The sequence below is a fragment of the Pagrus major genome, chromosome 21 (genome assembly GCF_040436345.1).
Source record: "Pagrus major chromosome 21, Pma_NU_1.0".
In the NCBI taxonomy this organism is placed as follows: Eukaryota; Metazoa; Chordata; class Actinopteri; order Spariformes; family Sparidae; genus Pagrus; species Pagrus major.
The window spans coordinates 25,571,382-25,592,163 of NC_133235.1; the positions used below are offsets into that span (position 1 = coordinate 25,571,382).

Sequence of the window (20,782 nt, forward strand, 5' to 3'; positions counted from 1 at the left end):
GAACATCTAGATATTTCACTTCAACACATCGTGTCCTCTCTTTCTCTCTCCAACTCCTTCTGTCAACCCACAGATCCACAGTTTCACAGAGACTTGACGTAAAAGACCAGACAGTAGCTGCATTTTCTCCGAAGGTACCTATAACTTTTCAAGGAAACTAAAAGACTCCTCCAGCCTGTTGTTGTCTAAGTTTCCATCATGGTCTAAAGATTAGGTAAACTTGTCTAACTTTCTTCTGTGTCTCGATGTATCTGGTTTGTGGCTGCAGATTTTTAAAAATCGTGGCTGAAATAAAATGCTGCAAGTACTTGACCAGTCAGAAATGTTCAGCGCTGCAAGCCTCGCTCCCAGAGATCCTGTACTTTTGGCAAAGCACTACCCTCTGAGCAGGGACTTTTTGGGGCCTAAAATAATGTCACTGGAACTTAATTTAGGCTCTGGTCCCTGCGGTGGAACAAGTCCAAGTCCCTCAGGAAAGTTCCTGCGGTGTAAACCAACTAATGTGGATCAGAAATTAGCTGCAAATGACATTTATTGTCATTGTTACTACATTAATAGCATGGATTAGGATGGAGATGGCAGTATTATCATTATATATTGGTGGTTTTCAGTGGTTTTCCTCTCATTGTACCATACCTCTGTAGCAGTAAGCATCGTACAGTGCCGTGGCGTTGTCAGCAGTAGTGTTAGGTGCGACGGTGCGGACGCCCGGCAGGCTCCCTCCACAGTCCGGGCGAGCCCACGCCACCGGGTGGCGGACGCTGCCATCAGACAACCAGCCTGGGGCGCAGCTGTCCAGGCCGGCCATCCAGGCCAGATACATCTGCCCCACTGTGGCCAGCTGCCCCCCGAGGGACACGCAGCGGTCTGAGGCTGAGGACAGAGACAGTCTGCCTGGGACCGAGGAGTGAAACACCTCACCTGGACGAGGAGGACAAGAGACAGGAACGTGTCAAGAAGCAGAGGATGCCTGTCAGATTTTTTAGCAGGAAGACACCTGGTTTTAACACTGTATGTGAAGACTTAAAAAGGATAAGGTTGGTGATATTGTGTTTGTTATTCTCAACAAATTTGTGCATCTCTCAATAGTTTCTGACATTCCTACCATGACCATGGCCCATCGGTTGCTAGTGAAGATATATAAATCTTTAGATCTTTAAAATGAGGATACAAATGGCTCAGTAATTTTCTAAAACTGGGCACTGCAGACTTTAACAAACGTTACTGAAAACATGTGTAGCTGGTGTATCGTTTGGGACTATTCACAAGCACAGATTAATACACTTTTGTAGAAAAAGAAAGTTTTTTTTTTTTTTGTCTTTTTGTACTGGATCCATTGAAAGTTAGAAAACGAACAGCGCATAACCGACTTGTCCTTTCATGTTGTAACAGAATATGATGCAAACAGTGAAAGCCGGAAGCTGTGACAAGTTTTGATGTGTTTTGTGTGTGTGTGTGTGTGTGTGTGTGTGTGTTTGTACCATCCAGCTCTTTTGCAAAACAGTACACATCAAACAGCTCTTTCGGGTCCCTCTTCCCATAATTCCTCACTCCAGCGGAGTACTCCTTGTGTCCATAGCAACCAAGCTCTGGCAACTGGACAGAATAGCTGTGGAGACGACCATGTGGGAGTCATATTGGGAATGAACCTCATTTTTATTAATCACAGGACATAAGTAGCAATGTCAGGTTGAAGTTTTACTCCATGAACATTATCTCAGCTGACACACGGCAGCGTTTTATTTTCATTAAGACTTTAAATGTCTTGTTTGCGTTCTCTTTTAAAGGGGCGATGGATTGGAATAAATTAAAATACAATTAAAAGGAAAAGAAAAACAATAGCGGGAAAAAGAAGAACATGAATCTGAAGTAGATGAGGTGACAAAACAGAAGAACTGAATATTAATTGAGACAGCAGATGATCCAAGACAAGGGAACAAACAGTACAGAAAACAAAGCAAATGTCTTCATATTAGAGAAATAGCAGGTGTGATAACAAAGAGAGCAGTCTTCAAAATAGATTCGTTGAGGGTTGATTGTTAATTTTGATAATCGCTTAATCGTCTAAGTAATTTCCGTTTGACATTTTGAGAAATAAACATCTCTGCTCTCATTGAGATACCAGCGTCATGTTTGTACAGTCAGTATGAACCCAGCCTGGCTCCTACCAGCAACTCTAAATCTCACTTACACATTATATCTCATGTGTTTAAGCTGTACAAGAACTTAAATATAAAAAATGAAAGCGGAAGGCTAGCTGCCCCCCTTGTTTTCAGTCTTTGTGCTAAGCTAAGCTAACCAGCTGCTGCCTGTAGCTTTATATCGAACCGTACAGACACGAGAGTGGTATCAATCTACTCATCTGAATCTTGACAGCTAATAGGCATATTTCTGAGAATGTTGAACTATCTACTGGACTATTTCTTGTTTTTGACCAGGGCTCATATGAAAAACTGCACTCTGGTCAATCTAATCCCAAATCAGTTAATCAGGTAAATAATCTGCATCTTAATTGATAACAAGTATAATGTTTTAAAACAGGGCAGGACTCAACTGCAACTTAGCGAGCGACACTACAATCATGTGACAAGCAGAAGGAAGTTATTGAACGTCTCCTCACCGGACAGTCTGATCATCCAACCAGCCGGCTGCACAGCTGGCAAAGCCGTCATAGTACGCTGCCCACAGCTGGGCCGGTGTCGCCATCTGAGCGGAGTTCTCCTGGCAGGCCCGCTGGGCGTCGGTAAATGAGAGCGCGTAGCGGGCACTGGGAGTCTGATAGTGAAACACCACACCTACACAGGCGAACACAGCCATGGAGATACACCAACAGCCAAGTTTAAAATCAATAAATCAGTGGGATGTGGATCAATAAACATGTTATTGTGGCCAAAAACAGATCAGTCTCGAACTATGCCTAAATTTTAACCAATGAACACAGAAAAATGATCATTGGTATTCAGTCCAAACTGTTTAATTAAAAGAATTACACAATATTCAAGTGGAAAACTGGATAACAACAACAACACAAACAGAAAACGCAGCAAGCTACAATTAATTAAGTCAGTCATTATGATATTGATAGGGTGAAACAATATTATTAATGTTTAATTAAATAAAAGAGCTGTAAAGGGGGTTGGCAGGTCTCCTGTCTTTAAAGCTGCCAGTATCTATCTTGCATTCGCACACAACAAGCCTGCAATGCAATAACACACAAATCAATTAAGCTGGAGGAAGAATTTGAAAGTCTCCTTGTGTTGCTGCTGCTCAGTCTGTCAGCAGCCGTTTTCTGCTTATTTAAATGTTTCCTTCGGGGAGTTGTGGCATTAAACATTTCTCACGACAGCGGCTGCTGAACTTACCGGAGACCACCAGGGGCACAGTGTCTCTCTCATAGTCGTTACCCCAGACAACCTGACAGTGGTAAGTGCCTGAGTCGTTGGTGCGGAGACTGGAGATCTCCATGGTAGCATTCAGAGGGTTGGCAGTGTATCCTGGCAGCATGACGCGGCCGCTGAAAGCCTTATTCACCTTGATTACATCACCTTTGGCACAGAAAGAGAGGTTTCTTCATTAAAAGTGTCTGCTGGCATCCTGCTGGTTTTAGATTACTGGATTGGCTGTGAGGCGGGAGCAGCTTTGGTTTTTCTTCATCTATAAAGCTTTAATACAGATGCTTCCACCTTCTGTTTCATTCCTTTCAACTCGAAAATCATCTTGGGACCGGCTCACAGAATAGGCTGTTGCTTCACAGTCGATAAATCAGAGCTGAATTAGAAAAAATGCAATTCTCTGACGTACATGGAATAATATGCTAAATGCCTCGTGGCATCTTCATCAGTTTATTGCGAGGCACACTGTGAAACATAGATAAATTGAACTAATAAACTTGGGTACAATATCAAGTTTGATGTGTGTAGACTGCAGGATGAAAACACCTAGTTAAGAAGAATAGTCATCCGTCTGCACAGCAGTGAACTGTGAAGCCAAGCAAGAACTGAGCTTTTGATATCGTCTTATTTATCACTGGTTATTCTAAATATCTGACAGTTTTAGACAACGGCCATCTTTGAACCTGACGCTCAGTGTGATGTAGGACCGCTGTTCTGGAGCCATACTGAAGTACGACTACAGCTGCACTACTGAAACATTACTCAAGTAAAACTACTGGTATTAAAATAATACTTCAGCAAAAGTACAAGGTATTCTTCTCATACGCTACGCTACGAGCCCTGTTTTACATCGTGACCATTGTAAATCTCCTCAATGGTCCTTCGAGGTTAAATAAAACTGATAAATAGATTGATACAGTCGGTGTAAAGGCTCAGAAAACATATTTTGTCAATCGGCCTCTTACTTTTAGTGGTTTGGTCATTTCCCATGAAAGATTTGTGTTTTTGTCTTTACTTCTCTGGCTCGTTGGACTGGGCAGGTTCACATGAAACATCACGATGTCATGTATTTCTGTGGACTGACCAGGACTGAATCAAAATCTGACATCTGTGGGTTGTTCGCTTCTGTTTTGGGCCACTATCAGTCAATGAAATGTTCTGATGAAGCAGATGAGCTCAGTTTTAGAGAGATGAGCTCTGTGTAAATAAGATATTACTTTTTATTACGTTCTATCAAACGTTTGATTTCTGTTTATTTAGTCAATAATATCTGATGTTGGAAGAAAAAGATACAACCCAGGTTTTCAGGAACTTTGATCAGTAATTTGATTTCCTTTGAGTGGTTCAGTTTAAAGTAATGGACTGCACACTGGCTCCAATAAATGGCTTCAATCTGGCCTGTGTTTGCAAAAGGTAGTGTACCGTCGCCTGTTGCATCTGAAAACGGGGTTGATGAGAGCAGTGAGGCTGAACCAAAACAGTCGTAAAATTCGGGGCCTTAAAACCAAACCAATGAACTGAGACGCACCAAAAACTTTAAGAGGCCCCCGATGGATGAATTCAATCTTTACGTAGCCTTGACTTTGCTAAAATCCTTCCTCTCAGGGAAGTTTGGAGCGTTTACAAGCAGTGAAAAAAAACCTCTGCTTAGACAGTTTATCTCATTTTAATTCCACAAGCTGCTATAGTCAGCTTGTTAAGTTCTTCAGGCCTTCAGATTAAATCATTAAAAAACTCTGAGATGATGAGAGCTGCGGAGTCGGGTGATAACAGCTTCTTTCATATACACTCAAGTCATTTGCAGAGTGAATATAAGAATATGAATTAGTGCACCTTTTCATTGTATTCTCTAGGTGCTTGTACGAATGTTAAGTAATGTATGTGTTAAATCAGCAGCTAAACCAGATCGTCACGTCTTGTGTTTTACCTTTAGCAGAAAGCACAGTCTCCTCCTGAGGAGCGCCCTGCCCTCCCGCTGGTGGCCTGATACGAGTCCACAGGAGGTGAGGAGGCTCGCTGGAGGAGCTGGTCTGGAGGGTGAAGACGCACGGGAGGACGGCTTTGCCTGCCAGCGTTTGTTGTACCGTAGGATGGGTGATCCTACGCATGTTCACGATGGAGGAGGCTGCACCTACAGCGGAGAGGACGAACAACAGGCGAGGACATAATTAGATTATGCAATTAAATAGGTTGGAGGACATTTTGCTCACAAGGGAAGAAAACAAGGATTCAGCAGATAAATATTTTTGGACGGACGTGAGTAACTCGAGAAATGCTGTACGGTAACCTACACTGAGCAGCAGAGGAGTTGTATAGAAAGTGTAGGCTGTGCTGTTGCTTCTAAGACCTCAGGGATTTGTTAGCGATTTCACACGTCCAAACAAGAACTTTTATCATTCCACCAAAGATAGACAGATTTCTAGCTTTATTAATAATACCTGACAGTGGTATTATGCAAATACAAACAGGAGGTATGGGAACATTTAATTACAGGGATCACACAACAGAGACAAAAATCAGGGAGTCCCATTGAGATTCAGATCTCTTTTAACAAGAGATACCTGGCTGAGGTAGCATCCACACAAAATCACCAAAATACAACATTTTTATGATGTTATACATAAAATCCACATTAAAAAGAGGAGTTATTCAAACACAGTGGCCTCGAGAGAAAAACCACAAAGTGTAACCTTCACCACTTTCCTGATGATGCCCTTAAATTCATCAATGGCTTCAAATGTGTCTGATTTTTAGATCTCTTTGCAAATTATTCCATGAGCAGGGTGTATTGTGTGAAGTTTTCCCTTAATCTGTCAAAAACCAGGGTACAGGGGAGGTTTTTTGCTTCATAGATAAAACATTTTCCAGTGCTGTAGTCTGCGAGTGGCGAATGACGTCCAACCCAACAAACCATAAAGAAAGAGACTTTGCTTTTGTAATAAAACATAAAGATGCGTGGTACACTGAGTCAAGGCCTGTAAGCCTGGATATACAATATGTAACCTTTGTCAATCACAGACAGAAGAGTAGCTTCTGCTAGTTTTTTTCCTTGCCATGCGAGATTCATTTCTTTACCTACACACTTAGACTGTATGGCTGCTTATTAAAACGAGCATGGATAATCTATACCTGCATCCGGAGGGAAGGAAAGAGTTGAGTTGTAAGGTTTGAATCATTTGTGATTCTGAGTGCTTTGCGGATCAGGGACGAGGTCATTTGGAGGGCGAAAATACCAACCAGATTGTTGGCTAAGTGACTTATCTCTAAGAGTTGATTCTTATTGGTGACCCTGTTCAGAAGAAGTGGTGCAAGAGAAGAGTGAGATGGAGTTTGACAGTCAGGCGATTTAGTTTATGAGTGGCTGTAAGTCTCTGGTGAGAAAAGGAGCACATTATGGGGAAACCAGGCACTCACACACAATTGCATACAGTTTAAACAGGCATGAGAAGACAAACACGTCAGTGATCACAGTGCGGCTCACAGCCTCCAACTAAATTATTAAAGTTTCTACATATTCCTTTCATTTCTGCCCTTTGTTTTCTCTTTGTTCACATAAATGACTCCAGCTTTCACACAACCTCATCAGTTTAAAGTTATTCAATATAAGAGGTGTTTCCGTGTAAAGGTAATGTCACTGAATGGTTGTGCAGATTGATATCTGCAATTCACTCGGTCTGGTTGCCATGACATGCAGGTTCAATGTAACCATGACAACAGGATCACCTGTACAGGCATTATCTTCCTACCAACCAATGCCGGCCTCTGTGCGGCTTCTATTGTGGATTACTTGTGATATTTTATTCAAAAGAGAAAGGTTGAAGTTTTGCTTTCGTGAAACATAAAAGACATTTCCAAACCACACAAGTTGATTTCCTTAAATCAACCTTATAAACTCATCTTGAGGGTTCACTAACTTTTAGTAGGCAGAACGGTGTCCCTGCCATTCCCATTTCTTCGTGCAGTCTCCAGCAAGAAGTATATAGCGCTTTAAGGCACTTAAGTCACACACCACCAACAACTGTAACGGTGAAACTGGATCATATTTTACTGAATAAAATGTTTTCTGGGTATCCCTCTGATGTGGTCTGGCTGCTCTGCCTCAACAGACCGTGATTTACAGAGTTTTCTGATAAACAGATAGCGGTTACTTTAGCAACAAGTACAATCAACTGCTGCTTAGGGATGCTGCTTTTAGCTGGTTAGCTCGGAGCCAGATGACTCAAGTATGTTGGTGTTTACACAGCTAGCACAGGAGCTTTGGACCGCCAGGTTGAGGAGGTTTTCAGGCCCGAAGCGGTAAATGCTGGAGGGGAACGGTGCAGGAATGGGCACCAGATATCGAGCCAAGCGAACAGGCAACAGAAATGGGTTTGCAGCCTCTATGGACATCATGACTAAGGCGAAAAGACAGGAGAGGATGCTGATAGAGAATGCTAAAATGAGAAATAGAGAGTGTGACTGAGCAATAGGCTGCACTAGAGTGAAATTAGGATTGGCTTTAGGTTGTTGGTGAGAGCTTCGCTAAATAAAAGGCTGAAAGACGGACGCCAATGTGGAATTCTTACTGTTGGACTAGTGAGTTATATCAGCTTGCTACTGTATGTCTACGTCTTAACATACGTTCAACTGTCCATATTTACGACAGTGGTGAAAAACTGAACTGCGATCCAAAATGTAAAGGTGCCAAATCGCAAACAAATACAAATTCTTGCATAATGCTGCATTGAAATGTCATTTATTTGCATATAGAGAAATGACAACTGATTTTACTCTTTGTTTTGGACAAGCATCAAAACAAACTATATTCTCATAAATAATCTGAAGGAAGTAGCTGTTTCTGCTCACTGAATCAAGGAGCAACAAGGCCTGTAAGTCTCAAACAGAACCAAGACAAGACATAATTGCAAAGCTTTAATAAGCCCAAAACAAATTTGCTCGGGGATTTTTGCATTTGTTTTCTTTTCCTCTCCTCTCCGTTCAAATTTTCCCTGTTAGTCAAAGGCACCAGTTTGTAGAAAACTAAATGAGCATAACAAGAGAAAAATAAAGCCTTATTTGGAGTACTGCACATGGTGGAATTGAAAGATATTTCCATCTGCATTTAGATTGGACGCCTTTCACAAGCTGAACCCCCCGAGAGCATCTCTCAGTGCTGAAGAACGCCCCCGCCACCTTCCCCCCCCCACAAAATCAGACGTAATCACAAGAATCACAAATACCAGGAAAAAGCAAGAGAGCCAGGACAAGACAGAAAGAGAGTGCTGGAACAAGAGAGGGATAAAGAGGTAAAACCACGGAGAAAGATGGAGTTTAGCAAACTGAAGGGAGGAGATTGAGAGACTTTGGATGACAAGTGTACCCTGTAGCATGGTGGTGACAGATGGGACAAAAGAAAAACAGCCTAGAAAGAGAAAAAGAGAGCTGGAAGTGACATGAAAGGACACTATCTATCATTAACAGATGCCATCTTATTCTTGTCAGTCCTCCTCCAGAGTCCAATGAAGCTGCTTGGATAAAAAAAACTGCGAGGAAGGTTTCATATTAACGTGCAAATTGTGCTGGCTCATTCAATTTGATCATTTTGTGCCAAATGTAGTTTTATCATGACGTTTTGTGTATTATTGTTGCCCGCAAACATATAATAATGACACGCTAACAATAATAAACCAAAAGGTGTCAAATTAAAATGCTGAGCATGTATGTTCACTCCTCACAGTCTTCCTCAGAGGTTTGTTCAGTTGTACAGACAAAACAAATATTTCTGTGCTGTCTGTCCTGTAAACGGTTCAAACCTCTTGAAAAATCTACCTGTCTGACCTTTAGTTGAAATGTTTCTTGTTCAAACATATTTAAAGGTGCAATATGTGAGAATTTTAGTGAAAATGTTTAGTTTAGTGAAAAAAAATAAAAGTTTTGACTTTGTGACGTCTACATTTTGTGTTGCAGAGATTTATATTGAAGCTAGCATGCTAACCAGCTAGCCCCAGCCTGTCCTGGTCCAAAGCACTTTGGTTAGCCGTGTAAACATCAAACCCTCCCCCCGGTGCACTTAGCTCCCACTCCGGACCACTAGCTGCATGGATATCTGAGCTAGCTGAGTTAGCAGAAGTTAGCGGTTAATCTGATGATATGTAGCCTCTATTTGTTTTGAGTATGAATTTAGTGGGTGGCCACTTCTTACATATTGCACCTTTAAATATCTGTGTTAGTCCTTTCTGTCTTTTCAGGACCGCATGCGTCTGGAGACTATCCCAGCATGCTTTAGGTGAGTCACAGTGCTTTTAGTCATAACATTTTAGCGGGCCGCAGTTGAATAAATATAGAAGAGTTTGACATTTTCAGAAATTAGATGCTTTGCTTTTTAGCAGAGAGTCAGATGAGAAAAAATAAATACCACACTGATGTCTTTGCTTTAGATAAGTAGCTGCAGTTAGTTAGCTTAGCATACCGTAAAGACTGGAAACAGGGGAACAGCTACAGGGCTGCTTGGGGGCAACTTTGTACTGATGAACTTAGTAATTACAACTCAAAGTTGTTTTTAACAGCTTTTAAAACAACTTAAATCTCAAGAGTGTCGTCTTGTCTTCTATCAGGAGAGATAGCAGGTTCCACTCCAGCGTTTTTTTAAAGTAATTTTAGGAGTCTGCAGATCCTTTTGTTTAGTTTTGGATCCTTGACGGTGCCACAAAAACAGACAAAAACATGACTGAGCGAGAAGTTTTACCTCTCTGCTGTCAGAACGTGCTTTAATTTAGGAAATGAACAATGCAGTTGCTCCTTTTTTTAATGAAAATCCAGGCTGACCAGCCACCATCATGCATGCCAATTGCAGAAAAAAGTAATTAAGGAGAGGAGAACTTATCTTTTCTACAGGCAGTCAGCAGCAGGCTGCATGTGGGACCTCAAACCTGCGATACTATCCACCAGAGACCCGCGGCTCTGAGACGTTTTGTCTTTTTTGTTCCATAATTGTGAATTTTATGCGTAGTTGTAATGGAACAGATGGTTGACTAAACTTGCATAAATGGGTTTGGAGGTGTTCCAGCTCAATCCCACTGAGCATGTCTGCAAACATCCTCAGCATGTCAGCTCTCACCTACAACACTCAAATTAATACAGGCCTGTCTGGTGTGTTTATGTCTATAGAAAAATTAATGTGGGAACTGATTTTTATTTATTTTTTCTGTATTCTGGTCCAGCTGCTCTCTCTCTCTCTCTTCTTTCCTTTTACTGTGCCCACTTGTGCCCTGATATTATCTGTAACATTGGCTGTTTTTTTTCTGTAGATCAGAAACTGCTGGTAAATGTCAGCACCGCAGAGAAGTAGAGTAGTTAAAGAAAACAAAGACTGGAGGTGGGCGACAGAGAACTCACCCAAGCCTAAATAGAGCAGCAGCATCAGAGCAAAGAGGACCTGCCGCCCAGCTGTATACGGAGTGAGCAACATCCTGGACCTGCAGAGAGAGAAGAAGAGAAAGAAGGAGAAAGGAAACAGAGTCAGTTGTAAGTAGGGCAAGAAATTCAAGGTAAAACTTTAAATACCTGTATGAATCATCGTTATATTTTATACACAAGAATACAAGACACATCCAGACAATAAAATCCATGTCTTTTATGAACTTGCACGTATTTGACCACATGTGATGTGATTTACCAGCTCACGTTTGTGTTTCATGTGCCGCTTTCGCACAAGATAAGCAAAGTCTGTATATAACTCGTAATTACCGACTTTAACTCCTGGATGTGATGTTCGAGGCTCCGTGTAACATTAACTTTCAGAAGCAAAGCATCTTTTCTTCAGCAGCCAGACTATTAATATAGTTTATGGTTGTTTTGCTTACTTTCTGCATGTGTAACAACCATTTAGATCAAGTTACAGCAACAGTTCTTTGTGCATCGAGCCTTCTCTGTCATCACTTCTAAACGTCAATATAGCCGGTCACCAACATGTAGACGGGCACTGCGCAAATATTATCACATGACCTCTGTGTTTGGCGATATATACGGTTGTTAATATGCAGCAGAATTTTTACTCTACAGAGGGCATGGCAGATACTGTACGAACAGGATTAGGATCAGTGTGTCTGACATCCCCGTGTTGGTGTTGTTCCTAGAACATCACAATCAGTGTTGTTCCAGCACCATTGTTTCAACTTACAAAACAGCACCGAAAATAGCATCTGGAGCAAGCGGCTGTGGCTTATTGTGGTAAGTATAGGGCTCTCATTCAGGAGACTGGAGCTCATATCCTGGTTGGAACATGTTATTATACTGTTCAGTAATTATTTTCCATTTCTGTCTCTGTCCGGTTAGGTTTAGGAAAACATTGTTTGAGATAAACTGACCCTTTCAAAACACGTCACTTCTTCGATGTGCATATTTTGCAGGTATTTTCCCCTGAGTCGCTACACTATGACATTAAAAACATATGATTGGTGAGCGTCAGTGACGGTCCTGGAGCAGCATTAATTGTGATATATTATGACATCCATCCGTCCAGACCTCCTCCACATACTCACGCTTCAGCGAGGTACAACGTGATACTGACAGAATCCTCGAGTGGATCAACAAGTTTATTAGAAGCTTTGGCGTGAGACTGGTTTGCTCCATCTTCACTAATGTCAACATGAAGCACTTCTTCATCAATAGTCATACAATAAGTTGATAAATCTGTGCATGCAGTTGTCTCCTAAAAAAATAAATGAATCTGTAATCTGTTTTATTTAAATCAATAATAAAAAAAATAGTTTGCTCTGTAATTCCCTTCATCTAACCTAAACTCATGTACGGTAGCATAGGTATTGTCCTGAATCAGATCTAGGAGATGTCGTCCATTAAGATGAAACCAGCTCGCACGTTATAACTCGCTGACATTGGTGTGAGGGAGCGTGTGTGAATAGCTGAATCGGAGGCAAATTGGAAAGCACTTCGGATAAAAAGTGCTACATAAATGCCGTCACATTTACAATCAGGAGAAACAGTTCAGTGATTTCCATGTTTGAACAGACGAAGCGCAGCCCCCTCCTGTGTGCACCTGAAAAAGGCTTCACAGCTGTTTGGTTTACAAAATCTTTTTCAAAGCTAATTAAGCTAAACTCAAATCCACAACTGTCTTAAAAACAAAGCCGTGTTTTTAAAAAAATTGGAGATAAAGAGCTGACACCTGATGGAAGTGAGATTGTTAGTTTGTACTTCCCTCCTCTAACTGTGTTGGTGATGTTCACACACACATCTCAACACATATCACTCATCATGAGGAGTTATCTGCCATTAAAGCAGCTTTCACAAGTTGAGCTAACGGGCATCTGTGAAGAAATCACGTGTGAAAGCAGCAGCATGAAATCTTACCGACACAAAAACTAAAGCTGACCATCACAAGGATTTTCAATTAGGCGAAAGAATCGTATTTTTATTCTGTTTTTCTATCATAAATTGTTGTTGCCATGACGTCCCTGCACTGTGGCCAACAAAAAAATACACCAAATGCCCTCAAATGGCCTTGAAAGTGAATCCTTGAAAAGACAATCTCAGGCAAATGAGGTGATTTAGTGTCATGCACACAGTGTCACAGACAAGGACAGCGAAAGTATCATAACCATTTTATTTATTGGTATTATAATGTGACAATAAATAAACAATACTGCCTCGGTAAGGGCACTTTTAGACCCAGACATACTTGACTGGAGCTTTTATTGAATGCTTTCCATTTAGCAGATGCCATCATCCACACTGATTTATAATTCTCCATCAATCAATCAACTGAGCTACAACTACTGATATAACTAATACCAATATTGTTCTCCAGAACCTGTCTCATACCCGGTTAAAGCCGGCCTTCAGACATACAACGTCTAAATCTATGGAAGAAAAGTTGTGGCATACTGCAGTGAAGAAGTTATTCTGGTGCATTCCTACTGCACAACATAGAGGAAATCCTACCACACATCAGAAATGAGCTGCTGACTTTGCCAGAGGATTTGGCGCAGGGCCTGAAGCTTCTCAGCTCGATGGAGAGACGGCTGAAACAGAGCTTTATTGCCCCGTACTGGTATGAAATGGAGATGAAAGGGGAGATTGTGCCGTTTGAAGAAAAACACGTATTTGTTTTGACTTTAAGGTGAGTTAAGCAACATGAATAACTTTTAAATTATTCATTTTCTTATGGGTAAAAGCACGGCTTTTTCATACTTTGCTGACTGCACAGGCATTACCAACAGAAGCTTGCTACTGGACCATTTGAAATAGTTCAAGCAGAAATTAGTCCGGCATGTTTGGACTGCCTAGACTGCAGTTATATAAAGTAAATAATTTATCCAGGAAAGCAAAAGACCTCTTTGCATACACCAAGGTAACAGCCACTCATGCCAACAGCATCCCTGATTCTCAGAAAGAAGATTATGCAACACCAGTTAAACCCTTTTTAAATTATGGGAATAATGGTCGCTCTCTTCTCTGACCATGTGAACGCTCAGTTAAACCTTCAAACTGGAGCGTGTGAGGCGAAGAAAAACATTCCTCTCAGATAGGAAAGCTCCCGGTGACACCTGCCAAACTATACTGTCATTAAACAACAATTTGTTGAGCAGTTTTTTTTTTAATGGTGGGGAACCGAGTTGGCCTCTGGACTCTTGAGAAAGTGGATTTTGGTGGGGGTGAGACCCTGCTGTGCCACACACTTTGAGGAATCCCATCTCTAAAGGTGGGTTAGGACCTTGTGATGGGCTGTGACAGATTGGGGTCGAGCCGTTGGACTCTTTGCATGTTGGAGGCATCGGAGGAGCTAGCTGGGTGGGTGACAAGAGATTTCTTAAGGCTTGGAGAGGGTCATGACACCGAGGAGTTTGCCCAGTCTTGTAAGCGGAGAGCATTAGAGAGTGTTGTATTGGAGGGCCTGGGACTGGCAGGGGCCCAACAGCCACTATCCGCAGCAACAGAATACAGAGTGCAGCCTGTGGACATCTCTATGAATGCTATACAACATACAACACTGTGTGCCTATAGACAGCCACCTTTCAAAGATTTACCAGGCAGGATTTACAACATACAGTGCACTGGCCATCCAATCACACCAGCTGCATACTAACCAGTCCCACCTTTTGTTAAGGAGGAGACATCAGATGTCATGAACGCCTCCCTCTAAATCGACCCTCTTCGCTTTCACAGGCACAGTTGTGTGTTGAAGAGAAAAGAGCCAGAAGTCTCTAAAATGCTTCAGTGGACTTCAATGCGGATGTCCATCCGACACATTTTCACGATGTTGCCTGAATAGGACGCATTCTTAGGTCATTGTGAGAGCCGGCGAGCGGAGTGACAGAGATCCAAAGAGAGCTAACAGACGAGGCTGGCAGACCTACATTACAGCTCAGCACTAAGCTGTCAATCTGTTGAAGCAGGAGACCAACTGGCCTCATGATCATCATGACGCAGACAAGACGGGCCCCTCGACCCAAATCTCCTTCAGTTCTGCAGTCGGTGGGAAAATTGCTTGAAGGAAAAACATGAAAAACACGTCATGTCAGCTGCTGCTCAAGTTAAAGGATAAATCATGTTTGGGAGCTCAGCATGACAGCTTTACGGCACCAATACCAACATCTTACTACGTGTGTGTGTGTGTGTGTGTGTGTGTGTGTGTGTGTGTGTGTGTGTGTGGATATGTATAACTCAGGTTGTGGGGACTATGTTCTGTTTATACATTTACATTGTGGGGACCCATATTCCTTTTAGGGACCAAACGAAAGGAAAGGAAAGACTTTCGACAAGCAACACAAAGGTTTAGCTCAGTTATGTTTTGTAAATGTGTTTATACACTCACACTGTGGGGACCCGCATGTCTTATGGGGACCTAATGCAAGTCCCCATTATGTAAATCACTCAATTTTAGGCTGAAGAGTTGTTTTAAGGTTAAGGTAAGGGAAAGGGTTCGGGCATGTCTCTAGAAAATGAATGTAAGTTTATGTATATTTATATAGTGTCCCCAGAAGAGATGGAAACACAAATGTGTGTGTGCGTGTGTGTGTGTTCACAGACTGCAAAGGTTTACTTAATCAGGCCAGGTTGGGTCCCATGTTGATACATGACATGCACGCAGGCACACACACACACACACCATTATATAGCACAGCTACTGTAAAGCCCCACATCGCACCCCAGCCGATGCACAAGGTAGGTCACTGAATCTCACCTTCTGCATGATGAACACAAAGCGTTTACACAAACATATAGGCTACACGCACTGAAACACGCACGCACACGCTGGCAGCTGGCATCTCTGTTAGACAACAAGTAAATTTCACTTGACCCACATTATGTTTACAAAGATGACGGTGGCAGACATACTTAAAAAATCAGGGTAATTGTGAAAGAACTGGGTCCTGGATTTCAGACGGAAGAAGACAAAAGCAGATTCTCACTTTTAACAGGCAGCTGTCGCCTCGACCTGCTGAAATGACGACTGTTACTGGCAAATTTTATCAGCTAACTTTATAGCTAGCTCGCTATTAAACACTTGGGGGAAATTCAATCTCCAGCTGACTTTTTAACGTTTCCATCTGACTCATTTAAATAAGAAGGGTCCTATGACCTTGATGCCAGCAGTTTACACACGTTATACAAATTTTGCATGATAAGGCTACTTTTCCGGGGAAACCATCAGCATCCAGCCTTTCAAAACATGTTAATAATGCAGTTAGCTCATAATATTGACAATATCATAAAATATTTTTACTCATGATCTATTTACTTACTCTTTGCTGTAAGGAGTAGTTAAGCTAGTTAGCCAAGCATGCTAACGTTTGCGGCTCATGTTAGAGCAGACAGACACACTTCAATCCATCTCTCTTAATTTTGCTTTGTCTCTTTAGTGTTGGTGAGTCAAAAACTCTCAGGATCTTGTGTCTATGCAATATTTTGTCTTTTTATAGTAATATATGAAAGTCGTGATGTTATTTTTCTGCTTGGCATTGTTCAGAATATTGTTCTCCACCCAGCAGAGAAGAGCTCGAGCTTTTGTCCCTCAGGGAATTGAATTTCCAACTGAGGAACCATCCAAGAGTTTATTTTGCATTTTACAAGAAGTCACAAAACCCTTTCATGGGCAACAGCGTGATAACAAGAATAAGCAGCAGAATTATAGTCTAAAAATATAACATAGCTTAACAGGAGAGGACTTCAGATAAATCTGTACAATTAGATCAGGATGGAAACAGATCCAGTTTTACAGTAAAGAGTCAAACTGTCAATCTTGTTTCCCCCTACTGGGACCTGACAGGAGAAGGTGATTCCTCTCTTTCCTTTTTTCTTTAATCATGTCTCGCAAAACTATTACCTCCAGAGAGCCGGCGCGGAGAACGGCAGAATAACAGCTCCAGATGAGTGACAGACAAAGTGGTGAGCTGGGAGAGGAAGAAGATGAAGGAAGAGGAATGAAAGGAAGGTCATTTTATCACCATCGTGACAATACTACACTGCTGTGATGAAAGCTCTTCACAGAAGCTGCGGTGGATGCTCTGTAATTCTTTTAATTTGCTGTTTGTGAGGAAAAGGCTGTAGCCTCCCTGAATAGATTTGTGGCTGAAATTCAATCTCCTGTGTGCTCACGCAAAAAGCATTTTATATTAATGAATTGTAAAGAAAGAAGAATGTACAGTGTTGGTATGTTGCAGTGGGGATTTGATGCCATAAAAGAGACATTAACCCAGAGCGCATGGACATTTATTGCTCAACCAATTAAAACAGGGGTTGTATCAGGTATTCACTTCCTTCCCTTCATGCATCACATTAACACACATACACCCTTTGTGTCTGTGTGGTGACTAATCACACTCAAAGCAACTAATGACTCATGCAGCTCTGGCCTCGGACTCGGGTGGAGAGAGGAGCTCTCTCTGGAAAGCTGGTGGTCCATCCGATTCAAGATTACACACTCCTTCCTCTCACACTGACACCATTGATCTCACTGGGCACGGGGACAGAGGTTATTTAAACCGGCTCGATAAGGCCTTCAGGAGGAGCCAAGCTAGGATTTGGCTGGATCTGCGTGCTGCAAAATGCAGAGAGGAGGCAATTTAGATCACTCTGAAGGATCCTTGATGGACAAAGACGCTTAAGTTTGTAGTTACAGTAAGTAGTTTATAGGTAGTTAAAACTTTTCTGGATTTTCTTGTAATTATTCAGTATTGAACAAGTCCCAGAGTGGAAATATGCTGCTATGTTTAATGCATGCATCACCAATTTTGTGCATACCTGTGAGAGATTGACAGCTCTTGTAACATCCATCTGTTTCCAACTTCCTGTCGAGCTGTGAGGCTGCACTCAACAGACCTGCAGCAGATGAGCACAGATATGCTCGTTTTCTCTCTCCACCTCTTCATGCTCAGCTTCTGTCTGGCACCGTCGTTCCCGTGTTTTTGTCGTGTGCGTTCATGTGCTCAAGGTGTACGTTCGACTGTAAGATTTGGTTTAACTGTGATTCGGACGAAGAAATCGATCTGAATTCATTTGATTAACAGCGTATTGTAGCCACTTTTAGAGGAAATAGAAACCACAGAGTGCCAGGCAGCGGCCTCAGCAGAATCAATCATCGCTCATTTCTGTAATGCATCAAAAAGGGGATCAAATCGCATCAACACCAATTGATTTGTTACCCTCCGAACCTTTTACTGGACGAGGGCACATGTTCGTATTTTACTTGAAGGCCTTCAAGGACAAAATCCTTTCTGATTTATTTTGTGTAAAAATTCTAAAAATCAGTAAATGGTGAGTGAATTTGGTCGTAGATGTCCTTGGAGTGATTTTGTCCTCATGGCTCTAAGGTGGTTCATTTCTGCCAGTGAAAAAAATGATTCAAAGAAAAAAACACTTTTGAGGTACTATTTTGACTTATTTACTGTACTATTTTATGTAATGTCCCAAAAGTCTTACTTAGACTTACTTACTTAGAGTATCTTATAATTTTGACAGTGACTATTTGGATTTTCACCATTATTTTTTTTATCTAATCATATTTTATGTGCAGTATTTCGTGCAGGAATGTACACAGTAGCATTAATACTGTCAAGAAACCTGCTTGTTATCAATGTGCTCACAAATGGTAGCTAATTTACACATCCAGCAGACACAGAGAAACATTAGCATTCATTTGTAGTCATGTTTCTGGCCACCTGGCAAATATAAATCCAATATTCAGTGTGCTTTTAGCTCTGTTTTTGGTCTCCACCAATTCCTGAGGGAAATATGTGGCGCTGTAGCTCCTAAACGCTCCACTATGTTAGTCGTTAGTGAGTATGCTGGTCGCTAACTTTCTCTCTTTGTTGTTTGGTGCTGGAAAGGTGGAATACAGTTAGTTTTAAGAGCCTTTTCACTGAAAAAGACAACTGCCAGCTGCCTGAACCAAAACAGTAAAGTCGTGGGCCAGAAAACCAAAACAAAGCTGAAAGATGCTAAAATGTTATCAATGCTGAAATGCTGGGTCACGTGATAATTCAGCACTGTCACCCTTTGATCCATTTTGGTGGCTAATGATTATTTTCATAGTCGATTAATCTGTCAATTATTTTCTTGATTAATCGATTAGTTGGTCTATAAAATGCCAAATAATGTAAAAAATGTCCCAAAGACAAAAAGAAGTTCTCAAATCCTAACGACCTTCTAAAATGTCTTGTTTTGTCCGAACCCCCCGAAGTTAGACAGTTTAGTGAAGCTGCTATGATTAATCGATTAGTTGCCAACTATCAAATTCATCATCAACTATTATGATAATCGATTGATCAGTTTGAGTAATTTCTTACGACAAAAAGTAAAAATTCTCTGATTCCAGCCTCTTAAATGTGAATATTTTCAGTTTGAAAAATAAAAATAACATAAAATAAAACCTTTTGTATGACACTAAACTGAATATCTTTGGGCTTTTCATTTTCTGACATTTCATTTTCCGGCTGAAGACCTTTCCGTTTGCCTCTGACTTTAATTGAAGCACTTTCAAGGCTTTGAGCTGCACTGTGACTTTTATTTTCTAGTCTTGTCTCTTTTAAACCTTTTCTATTTTAGCTGACTTTCCTATTTCTTAACTTGTTTTAATATTTTGATTCTTGATGTCTTCCGACTTGTTTTTAATGTATTTTAAATGCAATTTTTACTTTCTTTCAGCATAATTTTTATGCCCCTGTAAAGCACTTTGAGTTGCCTTGTGCTGTACAAATAAACTTGCCTTGCCTTGACATCTTATAGACCCAACAACTAACCAATTATTGGAGAAAATAATCAACGGATCAATCGACAGGGAAAATAATCGTTAGCTGCAGTAAAGAAACAATCACATTTAAGAAGCTGTAATCAGAGAATATCGGTTTTCTTTTTCTTAAGAATTTCTCAAACTGATTAATTAATTATCAGAACAGCTGGCAATTAATCTAATAGTCAACAACCAATCGATTAATTGTTGCAGCTTTAATGAATCAGGTCCATTGAGAGGTACGAGGTTCAAATGTATTGGACGTCAAATATTTGTTTAAGTAAACAACAATATTGAAGAGTATATTGATTTTAGGGACAGAGGTCAGATATATATATCTATATATATATAGCTGAGGACGGTCTAAGTAGCCACTACCAGCTGTGACTAAAGGAAAACCAGAGGTCAGAGGTGAAGGTTCACTCTCAGTAACAGAGTCAATAAAGGATCAGGTGCGTGAGAATCAGCCATCATCTTGAGTATATTAGTCTGTGGCTACACACACACACACAAACAGGCCACCACAGAACAACCACATTTTCATCCACAGGGAGAGGTGGTTAGAAAAAACCAGTGAAATGTAGCAACGGATACAAACACAGACATGCTGTCGGGACTCCGTCCAAGAATTTCTCATCTTTAATGATGTGCTGAGTCTGTGGAATATCAACTAAGTGAGGGGAGGAAAAAAAAAAAAAAGGCGCTGTGTCTGTCCTTCAAGTGTTAATGACCAATGCCAAATCTCCTCATTCTCACATCAGCTGTTAACAAGAAAGAAATGCTGATTGCACATATGTCAGACATGAACGACATCAGGAAAAAAACCCATCAAAAGTAACACGACTGCAACGTGAAAGAGACTAATCATTGTAATCTCTCCGTGGCAGAGGCTGATCAAACTTTGGTGCGGCCTTCAGCAGCTTCTTCTCTGTAAAGCCTCTGTAACATTTGTCTTCCACCAGTCTCTACCTTCGAGGAGAGCCCCTGGCCAAAGACAAAGAGAGGGACCTTTCTCTTTGTGTGGCTGAGCTGTTCAGCTGTGGTCTCATCTACGCTCGTAACGATTGGCCTGGTGGGCTGCTTTAGTCCCTCCCAGGCTAAACACTGAAGTTGATTGATGGATTGGTTTGTCCAATCCCTTTTGGGGTTTTGGTAGCTGCAC

The 20,782-nt window shown here is 41.3% G+C and overlaps 1 protein-coding gene across 1 annotated transcript in view; it reads right to left on the minus strand.

Annotated features, from left to right (window-relative positions):
* The window catches only part of LOC141017069 (neurocan core protein-like), a 38,513-nt gene extending 23,292 nt beyond the window's left edge, over positions 1-15,221 (minus strand). Inside the window, exons 1-7 of the mRNA XM_073491688.1 lie at positions 15,205-15,221; positions 10,773-10,846; positions 5,320-5,523; positions 3,363-3,545; positions 2,621-2,795; positions 1,482-1,609; positions 637-921 (exon numbers count right to left, since the gene is read on the minus strand). Of these exons, the coding sequence (XP_073347789.1) occupies positions 637-921; positions 1,482-1,609; positions 2,621-2,795; positions 3,363-3,545; positions 5,320-5,523; positions 10,773-10,846; positions 15,205-15,221 (1,066 nt within the window). The remainder of the gene's footprint in view (positions 1-636; positions 922-1,481; positions 1,610-2,620; positions 2,796-3,362; positions 3,546-5,319; positions 5,524-10,772; positions 10,847-15,204) is intronic.
* Between the last annotated feature and the right edge of the window lie 5,561 nt (positions 15,222-20,782).